This window comes from Myxocyprinus asiaticus, chromosome 26, assembly GCF_019703515.2.
Source record: "Myxocyprinus asiaticus isolate MX2 ecotype Aquarium Trade chromosome 26, UBuf_Myxa_2, whole genome shotgun sequence".
Taxonomy (NCBI): domain Eukaryota; kingdom Metazoa; phylum Chordata; class Actinopteri; order Cypriniformes; family Catostomidae; genus Myxocyprinus; species Myxocyprinus asiaticus.
The window spans coordinates 14368029-14385404 of record NC_059369.1 but is presented as its reverse complement, the minus strand read 5'-3'; the positions used below and the strand labels follow the sequence as shown (position 1 = coordinate 14385404).

Here is a 17376-nt window from a genome sequence, read left to right as displayed (position 1 = left end):
GGTGCTAGGGCAGGTTACAGAGTATGGGGATTTTGAGGAGGATTTGTTGTCAGCACAAACCTTGCCCACCTCGAATTCTCCATATATAGCATCTTCTTCAAAAAGGTTCGCCCGTCATAACATGCGCCCTGAGACTGATGCACATGGTTCGATCACGTTTGGCAGCACAGACGAAGAGGGTGATAGTATATCACTATATCTGCTTTTGAAACTGAGTTAAACCAGGCTGAATGCCACACTAGTCTGCTTTGGCTCAGAACAATGCCTGGACCAGCAATGTTCATCTTGCTTTCCCCATGGTTATATGCTGGGATTGAGAACAAATGTCTGTTTTTGTTGGCTCCATGCTCAATGTGTGTCACGAACAAATAAAGTTTGCCAAACTTTCTGCAGTTGCTCGAGGCACTAACAACTTTTGTCAAAGAAATTTCCAGCTCTAACCCACCAGGTTATTCTGAACGACCACCCCCAAGAGCTTCTACAGCCGTTATTTTCTGATAGCCCAAAAGAGTAGTGGGTTGCAGCCTATATTGCACCTGAGACCCTTTAATTGAACACTCAAGAAGACTTCATTCAAGACTGACTCAGAAACAGATACTGTCCCATGTCTGCCCTCTGGACTGGTTTGTTTTCATTGACCTGAAAGATGCATATTTACATGTGCATACCAGTTTAAGGTCCTACCCTTCAGGATGCAGTGCTGGCTCCGCTGAAGCGAGCGAAGTAAAGTGTATTGTGTTACATCGATGATTGACTGTTCTTAGCTCAATCAGAGACACAGGTGCGGATTTTTCTCTTATATGGGATGAGAGATGTATTTTCCTTCTCTTCATTCGAAACTGAATCTGACAGTGTGAAGATGGGCTATGGAATTTATCTCACTATGACATCAGCATAGGTGGAGTGCCAAGCTTCACCAGTCAATCGAATTGCCGTGAAGATATAGGATTTCAAAGTCCTGCCCCCGTGAAGAGTGCTCCCATAGAATCAGCTTCTGACACAGCTTCTCTCGTTCCCTACTTTCAGGGAACCAAGGTTACAGTACATGAGTACTTGAGATGTTTTCAGTGAACATATAAAGTTATAGCATAATCACAGACTTTTTAGGGGGGCTAGATGAAGCCTCCCTAAATAGGGTCTAGAAATAACTATGATGCACACCACTTTACAGATTGTTACAATGTACAGTATTAGATGCTTTGATCTATAATGCCTGTGTTATTGATTGTTTCGTTTTTCTTTATGATGCTTATTAGGTATTTATTCAGTGGATTGAACCAGCAGTTCATATGAAGGTACCTTAGCCTCAGTGTTCACCAGTTTAGAGGTGTTCACTGGCTGAGGGAGAGCACTGTTGAACCCATGAGAAAGCCAACTCAAAACCCCTGTCTGAGAGCTAGAGAGAGAGAAAGAGTGGGCAAGAGAAAACGAGAGGGAAAGTGAGAGGTAATTAGGCCTGGCAGGAATGGATGAACACACATATGTACTGTACTCATACACATTACCTGTTTTCCTCTGAGACCTCCTCATTTGGCTTGGCAGGGTTGGGGTCTGAAAATGGCAATGAAAAATGAACGAACAACATTCTCAGGTCTGTGTTTTTCTGTGATGAGGTGGTTCAGTGTTGATCATTGATCAGAGTAGAGTTGATGGAGTGGAATGTTACCTTGTTTTACTTCCTCCTTTTTCACTACAGTTTCCTAAAAAGCATTGTGGGGAGAATGAAAAAAATTGTATGCTTCAAATTACTAAATTCTTAATGCACATACACTTATATATATAATCAATTGCACACATACACAAACACACACTCACCGTTGCCGTTGAAGCGTTGGTCTTGTCCTCCTCTCCCAGTGTTCCAGGAGGTGCTGGGGGCTGGGGAACAACTTTTACCACCCAGCTCAACATGCTGTCAGAAAGACATTAACATAGCAAACATTACATTTAAAAACACGTTTTCATGCATTCACAAGTGCGATATTCCTTTGTGTTTCCATCACAATGTTATGTTTAATTTCACTCAAAAACCAAAAAAACCAAATGTTGTTTCCTTTAATTCTTCAGCTAATTTTAATTACTTAACAGATAGTTAGTTGCTTTGTTTTAATTAAAAACTTATCAGTGGGCCTAGATGGAATCTACAGATTGTTTTATTATTTTCTGTGCTGATTTTGAGGGAAAATTGTTCAAGAATCTGCTAAATGGATTTTAACACAGCAAATTGGATTAAATGAAGCTTAGAGAAGACTACTACAATCTTAGTGGTGACAGAAAGCACAATCAAATTAGCCTAAATATTAATAAATTAACACACAAGAGGCCAGAAATTTAGATAATAGAGTAGATCGAAATTTACGGATGACAGGTATTCCAATTCTGAAGAAATCTGCTGAACTTCCTGCACAGTTAATAGTGCTTTTAAACTAAACACAACATTCACTGAAGAAGAAAAAAAGAACAACTTTTTGATTTTACTATTTTTTAAAGGTTGCATGAAACTGATTTATCTAAATTTGAGATATATATTATGAGTTGAACCTACTCATTAGGCCCTTTCCCACTGCAGGGACTAAAGTCTGTTTTAGGTACATTTCCCTGAGACTAGTGCTTTTCGTTGCTTTCGCGCCTGAGGAACTATAGTTCCTCGGAGCCATGAGGGACATTTTTAGCTCCTACTCTGGGCTAGGTACTTTTGGGGGTGTAGAGGGACTGTGGGATGTGTTGCAGCGTGTGAGTGGTCAAAAAATTATGACACACAAAGCATTGAGGAACTCGAGGAGTTGGCAGCCGCCATTTGTAAACAAACTTATAACTTCTATCCTACTACTCAGAGGGCTGCGCTAATTTAACAATTCCCTTCACAGAACTAACATATCAAACAAAGTGTCCACAGAGGATCACCCGTTTCACTTATGTGTGTATGTGTGACTTCATTGGGAGACACGCTTTGAGTTTTCATCCCATCTGTACTGTTTGTACTGTGTGACTATACAGAAAATAAAGTGATTTCTGAATTACTACATAGATTTTTTCCTGGGGTGATAGAAATAAATACTCAGGTGTTTATCAAGAGTGGGTAATTTAACTTTTTTATAAACTTAAAGAGCACCTATTATGGTTTTTAAATGTGCCTAATTTTGTGTTTGGTATTTGGTTTATATAATACACTACATGAAAGGTAATATTTGAAAAACCATAATAGGTGCTCTTTAACAGTCATGAAATCTAGTTTACATGAAGAAAGTGTTGCATGCCTGTTACTTCATGGCATTTTCACCATTTCCTCTGAGTTCAGCATGTGCTGTGTGTTAGCGAGGTGAGACATCTTTCCTCTCACTCCAGCACGCACCGCTTAAACTGTAACCCGAAGACACAGGCTGCGTCTGAAAATGGGAAAATGCTGCCTTGAGAGGCTGTATAATGAGGCAGGATGAAATAAGGTGCTTTTAAAACTGTTCTGAGACCTATTATGGTTTTTCAAATATTACCTTTCATGTAGTGTGTTATATAGCTGTTTGCGAATGTAAAAAAGTCTGCAAAGTTGCAAAAATCAAAGTGCATGACAAATGGAGTTATTGACTCCCAAAAGAAAGAACCGAACATGTGAAACAAGTCGTTAGTAATTCCAGACGTACTTCCTGTACTAACCTATGTAATTTGGTAACAAAAAACCCACTTCTGGTCCACTGAACAAGTCGTTTTTGACACTGGGAAAAAAAGGTAATGCTGCAATTTAAATTATGTTAAGTATTTTTTGACCTTGGATGCATGTAAATCTATTGTATGAGACCTTTAAAACAAAATTAAGCATGTTTAAAAACCATAATAGGTGCTCTTTAAGAGAATGAATCCAAAAAACGCTGTCGTTTAAACCATTAACTGATTAGACAGCAAGGCAGCTGCCTACATTTTCAGTAGAAGCCAAAGTTCATATAAAACAGCCCTAACAAAAGTATAGCTCTGATCCTGGCATCCTTAGTCAGTGTTGTTGATTTCGTTGTTGTTGTTGTTGCTATTGAATCGCTCTTGCCAACAATGTCAGAAGAAAAATGGTCTATACTAGATGACGTCACTACGGGGGTTACTTTAGTGAGTGCAAATGCAACAGGGGAAAAGTCTCCTCGGGTTTGCCACTGCTCGTAAGAGTACCGAGACTGTAGGTGAGAAAGGGCCTATTAAATCTTATTTATAACAGCTATAAGTAGAGTGAGTAAATTCAATCAAATATAATCATGTTCATTCTACTTGAATGAACATTCTACTTAAAATAAACACATGAGGCTCCTGATTGACTTTTTTAGCATAACACAACATAAACTCCAACCACACTGAATTTTTTAACAGAACACAAATGCACCATAATGCCACCGCCCAAATAAACTGAAGTTTATTGGAATAAAAAAAGGACCATCTATCCCAGAGATCACAAACATTGTTGTCTTTTCTTCCAAATTGCATATAGACTGTGTATTATATGTACAGTTTTACCATTAGCTATGTTGCAGATATTAAAATTAATCTTAAATTATTTTTTTATTATTTAAAAGCATATGAAAATAAAGTTAAAACCACCATATCGTGGGAAATCTTGAAAGAAATCTGTTATAAAATATTTAATTTTATTTTTACACCATAATTCATGTTCATAATAATTTCAAAATGAGTTGTGGTACTTTTATTTTGAAAAAGAAAAAAAAAAAATGTCCTTCTGGTTTAAAGTGCTTGTTGTTGTCAGTTCGCACTGAACTTGAGACTGAGTGGAATGATTCCACAAGACAATCCATTAATTAAAACCCATCATTTGATATATCAGCACAGACCACAAATATGGCTGAATAAACAAGCCATGTTTGTATTCCAGCATCTGGTCTCAATATTACCTACACACCCACTGTGACACACACACAGAGTGAAATTAAAGGACAGCGCAGGTTATAGCTACATATGCACAAATTGTGACACAGTCCATCATTTGAGTCAGCGCCCATGCACACTGCATGCACACACACCAAGTGACAGTTAATTCTCTGCTATCTGCGTCACTTTGAAAGTACCGTATTACATTTATTTTGTACATTTGTGATATTTTGATAAATTTGATGTATCATGCAGCCCTAGTCCAGATCCATTGTTGAAACCAGAAGTAATAGTTTACTTTACATGCTCAGTCACGAACACAATTCGGAGGCTGCATTTTCTCTCTCACATTATATTTTTACTTCAGTTTATAAAATATGTTTTCCACCTCACTGCCTGTACAGCTGAAAACAGCTCTCTTCACAACTAGCTTTTGGCGCCCCTCCGTGGACATTACACCCAGAACATGATGCTCACGCATGCCCATACTCCCAACAACACTTACCGCTTTGGCCACTAGGCAGTGTTTCCATTTTAGTAAGCACAGACCTATTTTAGCTAAAGAAATGTCAACCTACTGTTTCCGATTTCACTGTTAGATCAGTCTGTTGACCCTGGCAAGGAGTGAGCCATAAAGTATTACCATTTTTACTTGAAATCAATGAGTAGATTTTAATAAAAGTTTGGCTGAAGTTATTTTACAGAGCCAATTAACAAGATCAACACAGAAAATCAAGCGCTCCCGATCTCTCTCCTCTCAGGTGAAAGCTGAACAGTCTGAACAGACAGGTACTGCCAGCCATGTCTATTTGTGCAGGTGTTCAAGCCAGCAGAGATTAAGGCCAGAGGCATTTGTCCGAAATTAACAATGACAGGAGCCCATACAAACAACCATAATCCCATTGGAGCAAAACTATAATGATATCTATACAATGAAAATAGTTGGTGACTGAGGTTGTCAATCCCTAACACTCTGCCTAACATTTACTTTTGTGGTCTACAGTAGAAAAAATACACCATCTGGAACAACACGTGGGTGAAAGAATGATGACCGAATGTACATTTTTGGGAAAACCTTTAAGATATCTCTCTTTCTTTATCTCTTTCATTGTTTTTGAATGCATATCACCTTGTACCCTGTTTAGTCCAGTGATCATCATCTGTTTGGTGCAAATTTGAATATCAATAGAAACATAGCACTCTGTTGAACCAACCACATCTTAACAGATACACTAAAGCCTTAAAGTCTACACAAGATACACAATTTAGAGTGAAATCCACAATGCAGAACAACATTTCTCCTTTTAAAGCAGCACCGAATTACCATTTATTATAATTTATAATTTACTGTAAGGAAATTGGTCTGGTTATTACTACATACAGTATGTTACTAAATTAATATAGGATATGTTAATAAATCAATAAATCAATAGAACTATTTTAGAAAAGCAAAAGTATGCCAATCAAATGGATATTGATATCAGTTTATCAGAGTTCTGCTTTTTCTTGATTGTTACAGTAAATTTTGTAGACACTATGTTCTATTTTTTCAAATTTACCTGTAACGTTCAGCAGAAGACGGTCATTCCAGAGAAAGACTGCAGGGCTCAAGGACAGGCAGATGGGGAAGTGGAGGGATTATCTGTGAGAAAGTACAGCTAACAGGATTACACTCTCTCTGGGAGGGATGGAGAGAGGGAGAGGACCTGGACTTGGACCTCATTAGCTTCACAGAATCCTTCTTGGAGCTCAGCCCGTATAAAACTGCAGAAACAGGTGCATGTAACAACAACACAGACAGATTTTTTATTTGAGCTCACATAATAGTTTTGTCATAACACATAATACAGTATATAGTACATACTGTAATACATTATACATAGGAAAAATGTTATATACATATTTTACACATGCTTTCTTATCATTTCACTTGGAGACATTCTATATAATTTAAGTGTATTAGTTTTATCCCTGTCTCATTTCTCCTTGCTTAAAAGACAACCTACCCAAAAACAGGTAAACCTGCAGTACTTATTACCCCACTCTCCCCTATGAGATAAATTCCTTGTAAACATTATAATTCTGTGTGTTTGAAAGGCTAAAGTTGCAGGTGAATTTTTGAATATATCCAGACTGATTGCACTGTCAAATTGGCAGCAGCAGGTTGAAAGTTTTGCTGCTGAAATCGGTCTGTGCTTACCAAAATCGAAATCATTGCCACTAGTGGTCGAAGCTGGAAGTGTTTTTGACCATATGGCAGCTCCAGCTTCGGGGTGAAATGTTCTCAGAGTGGCTCCAAATGTGAGTAGTATTTTTAGTTGTCAGTGATGTAATACAGTCAACACTTGGCTTACTTCCTACCTCACTGATAGAAAATATTTCATTACTATACAGAAGTATAATTCTACCACTGCTGCTCTCACACAAGGTGTTCCACAGGGTTCAGTCCTTGGACCATTACTGTTTATTATCTATATACTCCCACTTGGTCACATCATCCATAAACATGGCCTTAACGTTCACTGCTACGCTGATGACATTCAAATTTCATTTACCGCCAGCTCTGACTCACCATCTCCTCCTGCTTCACTTATTGCAGGCATTAGTGACATTAAACAATGAATGTTCATGAATTTCCTCAAACTAAATATAAAAAACAAAAACAAAACAGAAATACTGATAATAGGAACTAATGCTCAAGTAAAAAGGTTGGACCACTGCATCGACATTGATGGGGTTCATGTCAAACCCTCCCACACTGTCCGTAATCTTGGCGTCCTATTTGACTCAACTCTTTCTTTTGATTCTCACATTTCCATTGTCATTAAAAATGCTGTTTTCCATCTACGGAATACTGCACGCCTCCGATCTTCTCTCACCTTGGCTGATACCGAAACCCGCATTGATCACATCACGCCTGGATTATTGCAATGATCTGTTTGTTGGCTTAACCACAAAAAGCATTGCTAGGCTACAATATGTTCAAAATACTGCAGCAAGAGTCCTCACCTTCACTAAGCGTTCTGATCACATTACACCTCTTCTGCATGATCTCCACTGGCTGACTGTTGCATCTTGCATTAAATACAAAATACTCCTTATAACATTTAAGGCTTTAAATGGTCTTGCCCCAACTTATTTGTCTGATTTACTTCACGCATATCTCCCATTTCAGTCTCTCAGATCCTCTGAACTTGGTTTTTTGTCAGTTCCTAGTTTTAAACTGGCCACAGTGGGTGGTAGGTCATTCTGTGTTGTTGCTCCTAAACTGTGGACCTCACTACCACTTAATCTTCACAATATCTCCTCTTTAACTGCTTTCAAGTCTAAAAACTAAAAACATATATTTTTTATTATGACTTACCATCTTAGATTTAACAGATACTTGATGTTGATGTTTTGATACTTTTTTCTGTGTATGTTTGTTTGTATCAATCTAACTGTCAATGAAATATGCTAATTGCAAAGCGACCTTGAGCTTGGGAAAGGCGCTATATAAAATAAACTTCTTTTTTTTCTTCAACAGGAATGCATATTTTGTTAACTCTCACACTTAACCCAAACCCCAACCCTAAACCTAACCGTCAGTGGAGTAAAAATGTAATCTTAATGGGAAAATGCAACCTCTGAATCACGTGAATCATGTGAATGCGATTACTTCCTGGTCCCCATCTGACTAGAAGATGCTGCTTACGCAATGTGCTATCAGTAGCACTATTAAGGCCTCTAAAATTTTTTGAAACAGGTATTATGAATGTATCTAATATTATGAAGGCTCCCACTGTGTTTGCCATTGCCCTTCAGACAGGGTGACTATCTCAGTCTGTTGCCATTTCCACACAGTTTGCCATCTGGCACATTCATCAGTGAGATAAGATGGCGTCTCTGTGCTCTTTTAAAATTCTCAAAGCTTGAGATGAGTCACTTTCACCTCTTCTCTCAGCCCTCTCGAGTCTGCTGCAGCCCGCCTTCCCGTATGTCAGCCACTTTTTACAGACACCACATCACACCTCTGAGCAGAGGCAACTTCTTATAATGTCTGGAAACTGTAGATCTGATTATCTGTTCGCATCATAGTTTTAGAAAACTGAAAACTAAAAAAGAATATTGGCAACACTTTATAACAACTTTCATAAGTAAGTCATTAACAAATTTGAAATAATAATGAACAGATATTGATTTGGCAGATGCTTTTGTTCAAGGTATACATTTTATTAGTTTGTGCACTCCCTGAGATTCGAACCCATGACCTTGGCTTTGCAAAAGAATAAATAGAAATAAATAGAGCAAACATAATTCTTGTAGATTCAAATATGAATATGAATAAATGTGATCTTTTGAGCATTATATAATGTGATAATCTTTGTTAAAGTTATTAAAGGAATCTTCCGGGTTCAATACAAGTTAAGCTCAATGGACAGCATTTGTAGCATAATGTAGATACCACAGAAACTAATTTTGATAAATTGCGGTTACATTAAGGTGCTTTCAATGGAAGTGAATGGGGACAGTCCATAAACATTAAAATACACACTGTTTCAAAAGTATAGTCACAAAATATAAACATAACATATTAATGTGATTTTAGTGTGATAAAATCAATGTTCTACATGATTTTAGATTAAAATGTCATAATAGCAACAAAGCTGTAAAATTGGATAGGTTATAACTTTACACAGAAACGGTTAGTAAGTAATTTTATCACACAAAAATTATGTTAACATGTAGAATGTTTATGTCATATGGCTATACTTTTGAAACATTGTGTATTTTAATTCATTCACTTTCATTGTATAAGTGCATGTAACTGACTGCAACTGCAATTTTTGTGAAACCTTTTTTTTTTTTTTTTTTTTGTGGTAATCAACATTATGCCACATAAAGTATTACCAGAATTGTATCTATCAAATATTAAATAACTATCAGTGGTCAGTGGTTGTGTGGCGAAAGCAGTATGGCTGCATTAAGTAGCTCGCCACTTCATTTCCTCTTTCTAATCATACAGTTTTCTTTGAAGGAAGATTTAGCCAGATGATTCCTTAACGACAGGATGAGGTTAATCGACCCTACATGGGTCAACTTCATTTACACATTCCACAGTTGACTTACTTACCTTCCATGCTCCATATCACTCTGTAGCTTTACAGGTATGTAATTTATGATCAGTATGCTCACTGATCAGATGCAACTTAAATAAATAAATAAGTCTCTCATAATTAAGATCCATTATATATTAAAAAGGGAAAAAACATGGATTTATTGTATATTAAAGTTTATTGCTGATTAACAAGGAAAAAAGTGTTTGTCTAAAATACGGTGGCAGTAATCATACATTCACAAATCTACTGTAAATTAAATGTCAAAACCATCTGCAGATCATCTGCATTAAATTGAAAATTCTTTCATCATCTATCCACCCTTATGTTGCTTGAAACTCATTTTACTTTTTTTTTACTGTTGGACACCAAAGGAGTAATTATAAAAATGTCAGAGCTTCTTTTTGTTTTTCCATACAATGAAAATGCACGGTGATCACTGGCTGTCATGTTCAGTTGCTATTTTGTTTGGTGTTTTACATTATTATATTATAAAAAAACAAATCAATGCAAATAAAAAATACGATGTTACAAAAAATATATACTTATTACTGTGGGCTGAGATTTGAATCTATGTCCCACTGCATGCTGAATGACAACTGTAGCTCAAACTTTAGTATTCATTCTTTTTTCTTCTGTAGCGGTTATTTCTGAACATTTGATTTTTGACTGAAGAGTTGTCAAGTTTTAAACTTTAAGGCATGACATGATGTTTTAACACCATACAGTATGTAGCCATGCAGGTGTCTGACAAGTACAACAAAGTGCATGAGTGTTTGATTGGCAGGACAAACTGCAGCTCTCCATGTGGCCTGAGGGATTATGTGCTAGCTTGGCTAATAGGGCAAACCATGTTGAAATTCAGCGTCAGCAAAACAGAGGCTGGATCATCCCCATGTACTGACAGCTCTGACACAGCTTTGGCACAGTTCTCAAAACTCGTCTGTCTTTAGATCTTTGTGCTTCAAAACCATCAGATGTTGTGTTATACATTATGGATGGGAATATGGATGGGAATACAAATAATATATTTTTTAATAATTATAGCTGGTGTGTTTTGATTTTTGAGAGATGGTTAGGAGATGTTTTTCAGATTTTTTTTTTTTCCCAATGTTAAAAGACTTCTTGTGATCCTGTAATATGCATAGACAATAAGTAAGACATTAGGTTGATTCACAGTGTGAACACTGTTGTGCTGTGGTGCTATCAAAACAACCAGCCTGACAGAGCAACATTAGTTCAACCAATGGTGTGAATTTAAGAGGTTTGCTCGACCACTGACAGACAGGGGGGTTTGGAAATCCTTTTTAATAACAGTGATTATTTTTGCAATTCTGTTTAGTTATCCCAGTGGTGCAGAAATTGCACACTTCAGTTTCCTATAAATTTATTAATTTACGACTTGTTTAAGTTGCATTCATTTTGGTAAGGAAATCAACTGACGATATAACCCCAATGTCAATGTAAAAACCTCAAATTTTATGTAAAATTAAAGGTGCACTCAAAAAATGTGTTGTTTTTGTTGTGCTGGTCGATATGACAGTCGTCTTGGACTTTCTGACAATGTTCAAAAGTAATATTTATTTATTTATTAAACTTCAAAGCTTTGTTTTCCTCTAGTGAAACTTTTGGAAGAGTTTCCTCCACTCCATTTCTGCCTTCATACAAATTAACACACATGCACAATCTCCTTAAGAGATCAGAGGCAGTAATCCTATCAGATTTAAACATGTGAGAAGGGGAAGAGGATAGAAAACACAGAGAAATGGGTCTCACGACCCTTGCAACAGGATTAGGAGGAAAACACAGCCTAATTTCTCAGCAAATGATGAAGCAGCATAGAGACACTGTCATTAGAGTCACTATAGGGTGCTTTCCATGCAGAAGTGGTCATGCCTTCATGCCCTATTCCCAATGAAAGCTTCACTCTCCACAGTGAAAGCAGTGGCTATCACTAATGTACACAAACTAACAGGCCCATATTAGTTCAAAGAGCATCAGTTGGACCTAAGATATTTCATATCTTTACAAGTATTTTTGCAGCACTAATAACCACTTTTAGAATTCAAACCAAAAATAAATGCTTTAAAACTTTATGAAGATGTTGCGTTAACACATTAAGCTGGCTATCTGGCATCTTGCTATCTGGCTAAAAACACATTAGCTTTCCTTGGTCAGATGACGCTGAGATAGTGGTGATAGTCCTACATATCAATCATTGTAATGACATATGGTCACCAGGAGATGGTGCCAAGTAAATGACACAGACTCAGTGATGACTCAAATGGCACAGAATGAAACTCATTCTGTGAAATCTCATTACTAAAACAAATGTATGCATGCTATGCAAACCTTTAATAATTTTTGTGTTTGCATGTGTAATTAGATTATGTTTTATCTGTTTGCTTTTGAACACTTGGAGACGTTTTTGCAAACTAGGATACATCATTTTGTAATGCTAACTTTTGATTGCTTTTTTGTATCAACACAAAATTTTATTGGGAACAGTCGGAGCCACCTGATTTACACCTTAATGTATATAATGTCAAATAAAAAATATGAAAAAAATAAAAATAAATAATTTTCAATTATTAAGGCTGAGAGTCTCAGAAGATATCATAATCTATATCATTACAGAATTTTAGAAGTTTTCTTTAAAATAATACCAAACACTTGACCCTCTTTTATTTTTTTATTATTTTTATTTTTTTTGCCGAGTTATAAACCTTTATTTTGAGTATGCCTCTGAAACAGGAAACCTTTAAAAACACCCTCAGAGCTTAAAGGGTTAATTATAATGTTTTAAATCATTTTATTGTTATATTTTAAGAATACATTATTGGGTAGCACTTTATAATAAGGTTACATTTGTTAACATTAGTAAATGCATTAGGTTTCATGAACTAACAACAATTTTTTTTTTACAGTATACATTAATATTTATTAATGTTAGTTAATAAAAATACAATTGTTCATTGTTAGTTCATGATAGTTTATAGTGCATTTACTAATGTTATCATATACAACTTTTTATTTTAAAAATGTGTAGAAATTCACATTAACCAAGATTAAAAAATTCTGTAAAAGTATTGTTCATTATTAGTTCATGTTAACTAATGTAACAAATGGAACCTTATTTAAAAGTTTTACCCATTATTGAATAAATTATATTTATTAATTAAATTAAAAAAAACTGATAGAAGTTTGGTCAGTAGTTTGTCAGTGTATATTCACCTATAAAATAAATCAAACATTACTGTGTAAGCTTGTAACTTACACTTTTTTTTTTTTTACTTTCAACTCCAATATTAGAAAAGCAGATCAATCAAATTTACAGTATTGTAACACCAGAAAAAAAAAAAAAAAAAAAAGGAGGAAGTACTTAGTTTCTCTCAGCGAGAGCTTGCGACTAATGGACAGCACGGGACACTCCTCCCCCTCCACCATCTGGGACATTACTGCTCCCACCCCCCTGTCCGATGTGTCCATATGCAAGATAAAAAGGAGAGAGAAGTCAGGTGAGTGCAATAACGGCCCACCGCAGAGTGCAGCTTTCACTTGCGTGAACACCTGTTGACACGGCTCCGTCCACTGGACCAGATCTGGTGCCCCCTTTTTAGTAAGATCAGTCAGCGGGCTGGTGACGGTCATATAGTTAGGCACAAACCAAGTCAGTAGGGGGCAGTAAGCACAACTCCAACTGTACAAGCAACGCGCAACTGTACAGGCAACAAACCACACTTACTGACAGCAGACAGCACAAGATGAGGACATGTTATTGCATTCAAACACAGCTGAATGGAGCGCAACTCCAAATGCAGGGGTCTTGAGATGTGTTTTAAACTATGTTTTACTTGACACAGCATCCTAAAAACACTGTTTACGACATGACACAACCAAGTTTCCGGGACCAGGCTATAATTAAAAAATGTACTTTTTGTGTTGCACAAAATGGAGAAAGTCTTTAAGTCTTTATGGATTCAGAAGAACAGATAAGGATGAGTAAATGATAACAGAATTTAAAGTTTTGGGTTAATTATTCCTATAAGAGAATCTAAACTTTCCATCTGGGGTCCTTAATTGTAATAAAACAAAACAAAACAACCTCTGTTTATTCTGTTTTTGTGAAAACCTGCGTGTGAGAAAGCACCTGTGGGCACTGGACCATTCCCCACCCCCTCTCATTCTGCACTCTCCTTACCAAATCACACGAATTATTAAAAGTCACAGTCCATTCAGGCGAGCAGTGTAACAGGGTTGTGTGTGTTTAACGCAGTATCTGTACACAGGGGGCACCAGCAGCCAGGGAATGGAGCTTAGATGAAACCGCACGCCTCTGCAGTCCCCCTGTCTACACTCTGCCAATCAAATTCAACCAAATGCAGTTAGCATACTGTCGAGAGATAAAGCATCAAACAATATCAAAACTGCCTGTCTTTCAAAATTTAGTTACAGAGAGCTGTCTTAACTCACACAGTCCTACGCAGCACAGAGCCAATTGGCAATGAACTACAAAAAGAAAATCTAAGGGAAAGATAAGCATTAGAAATAGAGAAAAGTTAAGATAAAGTGAAGGGTGTAAAAAATTAATGGGAATGGGCAAGTTATTCCAGCATACCATGCCTTATTACTGATTTAAAGAAATGTTTTATGTTCAATTACAACTTAAGCACTATCAACAGCATATGTAACATGCAGTCAAATACCACAAACAAAAAACTTTAACATGCACACTGTTTCAAAAGTAGACAATTTAATAAAACTTTACAGCTTAAATAACACATTTTTATACAGGAGAAATAATATAATGTTTTAACAAAAATACGAGCTGCACATTTATGCTTTAAAACCCTCCAGAACACCTTGCCCCTAGACTTCCGTTGTAAGTGCTTTACTGTAAACGCAATTTCTGTTTGCTTTTACAAACTGAGGGATGGGTCGACATTATTTTCAGTAAGAGCATCTCACAGATGCTGGCAATAGAGTTGTTTTGAATCTGTGGCATATGTTACATTTAACAAGTTTGGTATTTAGGGCTGGGCAATAAAAAGGATCTCGATATTTATCGCGATAAAAAAATCTCTTGCATGGATGACAAGGAAAGACAGTAAAATTACTAGTTGTTAGCCTAGTCTTTCTCACTTTAATGAAAATAAACAAATTGTCCATTCAGACTTTTACATTTTCAAAATTGTTTCTCAGGGGATACCCCTGAATCCCCATAGAGTATCAGTCCTCAATCACTATGCTCTCATACTTGCGTATCTGAATGTAAATAAATACAAATATATAATCTGAATGTAAAAATATTCAAACAAATACTGGACTGCTCTCATTATGCTTCAAAACTAACAGATGAGAAATCCGGTCTGTCTACCGCTCCTCCCTCATTTCTGGAAAGGAAATCTGCGACAGCCATCTGCGCTCCCGGTCTGTGGACCACCTCGAACCTAAACGGCTGAAGAGCCAGATACCACCAGGTGATCCGCGCATTGGTATCTTTCATACGGTGAAGCCATTGGAGTGGGGCGTGATCCGAACAGAGGGTGAAGGCCCGCCCCAGCATGTAGTACCAGAGAGTGAGGATGGCCCACTTGATGGCAAGACACTCGTTTTCAATGGTACTATACTTAGTTTCCCTCAGCGAGAGCTTGCAACTAATGTACAGCACCAGGTGTTCCTCCCCCTCCACCACTTGCGTGAGCACCACCCCGAGCCCTCTGTCTGAAGGGTCCGTCTGTAGAGTAAAAGGGGGAGAGAAACTGGGTGAATGTAAAAGTGGCCTGCCACAAAGTGTGGCTTTCACCTGTGTAAAGCCTGTTGACACTGCTCCATCCACTGGACCATGTCTGGAGCTCCTTTTCTAGTGAAATCAGTCAGCGGGCTGGTGACGTTTGAATAATTAGGCACAAACCTTCTATAATAGCCAGCCAGCCCCAGGAACTGTCTCAACTCCTTTTTGGTCTTGGGTCGCAATCGCCACAGTTTTGTCAATTTGGGGACACACCTGCCCGTGGCCCAAGTGGAACCCTGGATACCGTACCTCCACCCATTCAATTGCACACTTCTTGAGGTTTGCTGTGAGTCCCGCCTGTCGCAGCGACCTCAGAACCGCCCTCAGATGCTGTATGTGCCACTGCCAATCATTACTGTATATAATGATGTCATCCAGATAGGCAGTGGCGTAAGCCGAGTGTGGTCTGAGGATTAGGTCCATGAGGTATGGAGAAGGCCATTTTTTTGTGGGATATTGGCATTAAGGGGATCTGCCAATAATCCTTTGTCAAATCCAGTGTCGAATAAAAGTGAGCAGTGCCCAACCGATCGAGCAACTCATCAACACGAGGCATTGGGTATGCGTCAAATTTAGACACCGCATTGACTTTCCTATAATCCACACAGATCCGTACAGACCCGTCACTCTTTGGCACTAGAAAAACCGGGCTGGACAAATTGCTGTGGGATTCCTCTATCAATCCCATATCGAGAATTGCATCTAATTCTTCCCAAACGTTTTTTTTTTTGTGTGTTCTGGCAGTCGGTGGGACAGCTACATACCACTACTCCTGGCTCAGTCTCGATGTGGTGCTGGATGAGGTTTGTACGACCCGGCAGAAGAGAAAACACATCTGCAATTTCTTTCTGCAAGTCGGCAACCTCTGTGACTTAATACGGTGAGAGGTGGTCTCCACAAGTGACCGGGGTGACATGATCGGTTTCGGTCCGGTCCGGAACTACCGTAGCCAACGTCACAGGGACCGCCTCTCTCCATAATTTCAGGAGGTTGAGATGGTATATTTGACGTGCACCCCCTCTGTCAGTTCGTTTCACCTCATAATCAAGATCCCCTTCTCGTCGTGTGACCTCAAAGGGCCCTTGCCACTTTAGTGAATAATTTGGAGCTTGATGTGTGGAGTAATATGAGCACTTAATCTCCCGGTGCAAATTCCCGTAGCCGAGTGCCCCTGTTATACAGTTGTCCCTGACGTTCCTGAGCTTGGGGCAAATTCTTCTGTGTTCGTTGACCCAGGGTGTGGAGATTTGCTCTAAGATCAAGAACATACTGAATTTTGCTTTTACTGTTTGAAGGCCCTTCCTCCCAAGTTTCCCGTATGACGTCGAGCATGTCACGTGGGCAGCGCCATACAGCAGCTCGAATGGGGAAAACCCTGTGGAGGCTTGCGGGACCTCTCGCACTGCAAATAACAGGGTTTCCATGCCTCCGGGGTACTGGGATGTGCTGTTGTGAGAGATCAAAGTGAGAGGAGGGGGGAGATGAGAGCGGGGAAAACACAGGGGGAGGGGAGAGAGAGTGGGAGGGCTCTTTCGACCTCTGGTACGCCGACAAATGGCACTGGACCCACTCTGCAGTTCCTTTCGGTAGCCGATGGATTAGCTGCTCCAGGTCCTCCGACAGCAGCCA

The 17376-nt window shown here is 38.2% G+C and overlaps 1 protein-coding gene across 6 annotated transcripts in view; it reads right to left on the bottom strand.

The window, feature by feature from the left end:
- LOC127416947 (cyclic nucleotide-gated cation channel beta-3-like) overlaps positions 1 to 6478 on the bottom strand; it is a 63205-nt gene extending 56727 nt beyond the window's left edge. For all 6 annotated transcript variants that reach the window (XM_051656556.1, XM_051656562.1, XM_051656563.1 and 3 more), the window contains exons 1-5: positions 6417 to 6478; positions 1816 to 1909; positions 1667 to 1700; positions 1506 to 1551; positions 1300 to 1396 (exon numbers count right to left, since the gene is read on the bottom strand). In XM_051656556.1, the coding sequence (XP_051512516.1) occupies positions 1300 to 1396; positions 1506 to 1551; positions 1667 to 1700; positions 1816 to 1908 (270 nt within the window). In that variant the 5' untranslated portion in view covers position 1909; positions 6417 to 6478. The remainder of the gene's footprint in view (positions 1 to 1299; positions 1397 to 1505; positions 1552 to 1666; positions 1701 to 1815; positions 1910 to 6416) is intronic.
- Between the last annotated feature and the right edge of the window lie 10898 nt (positions 6479 to 17376).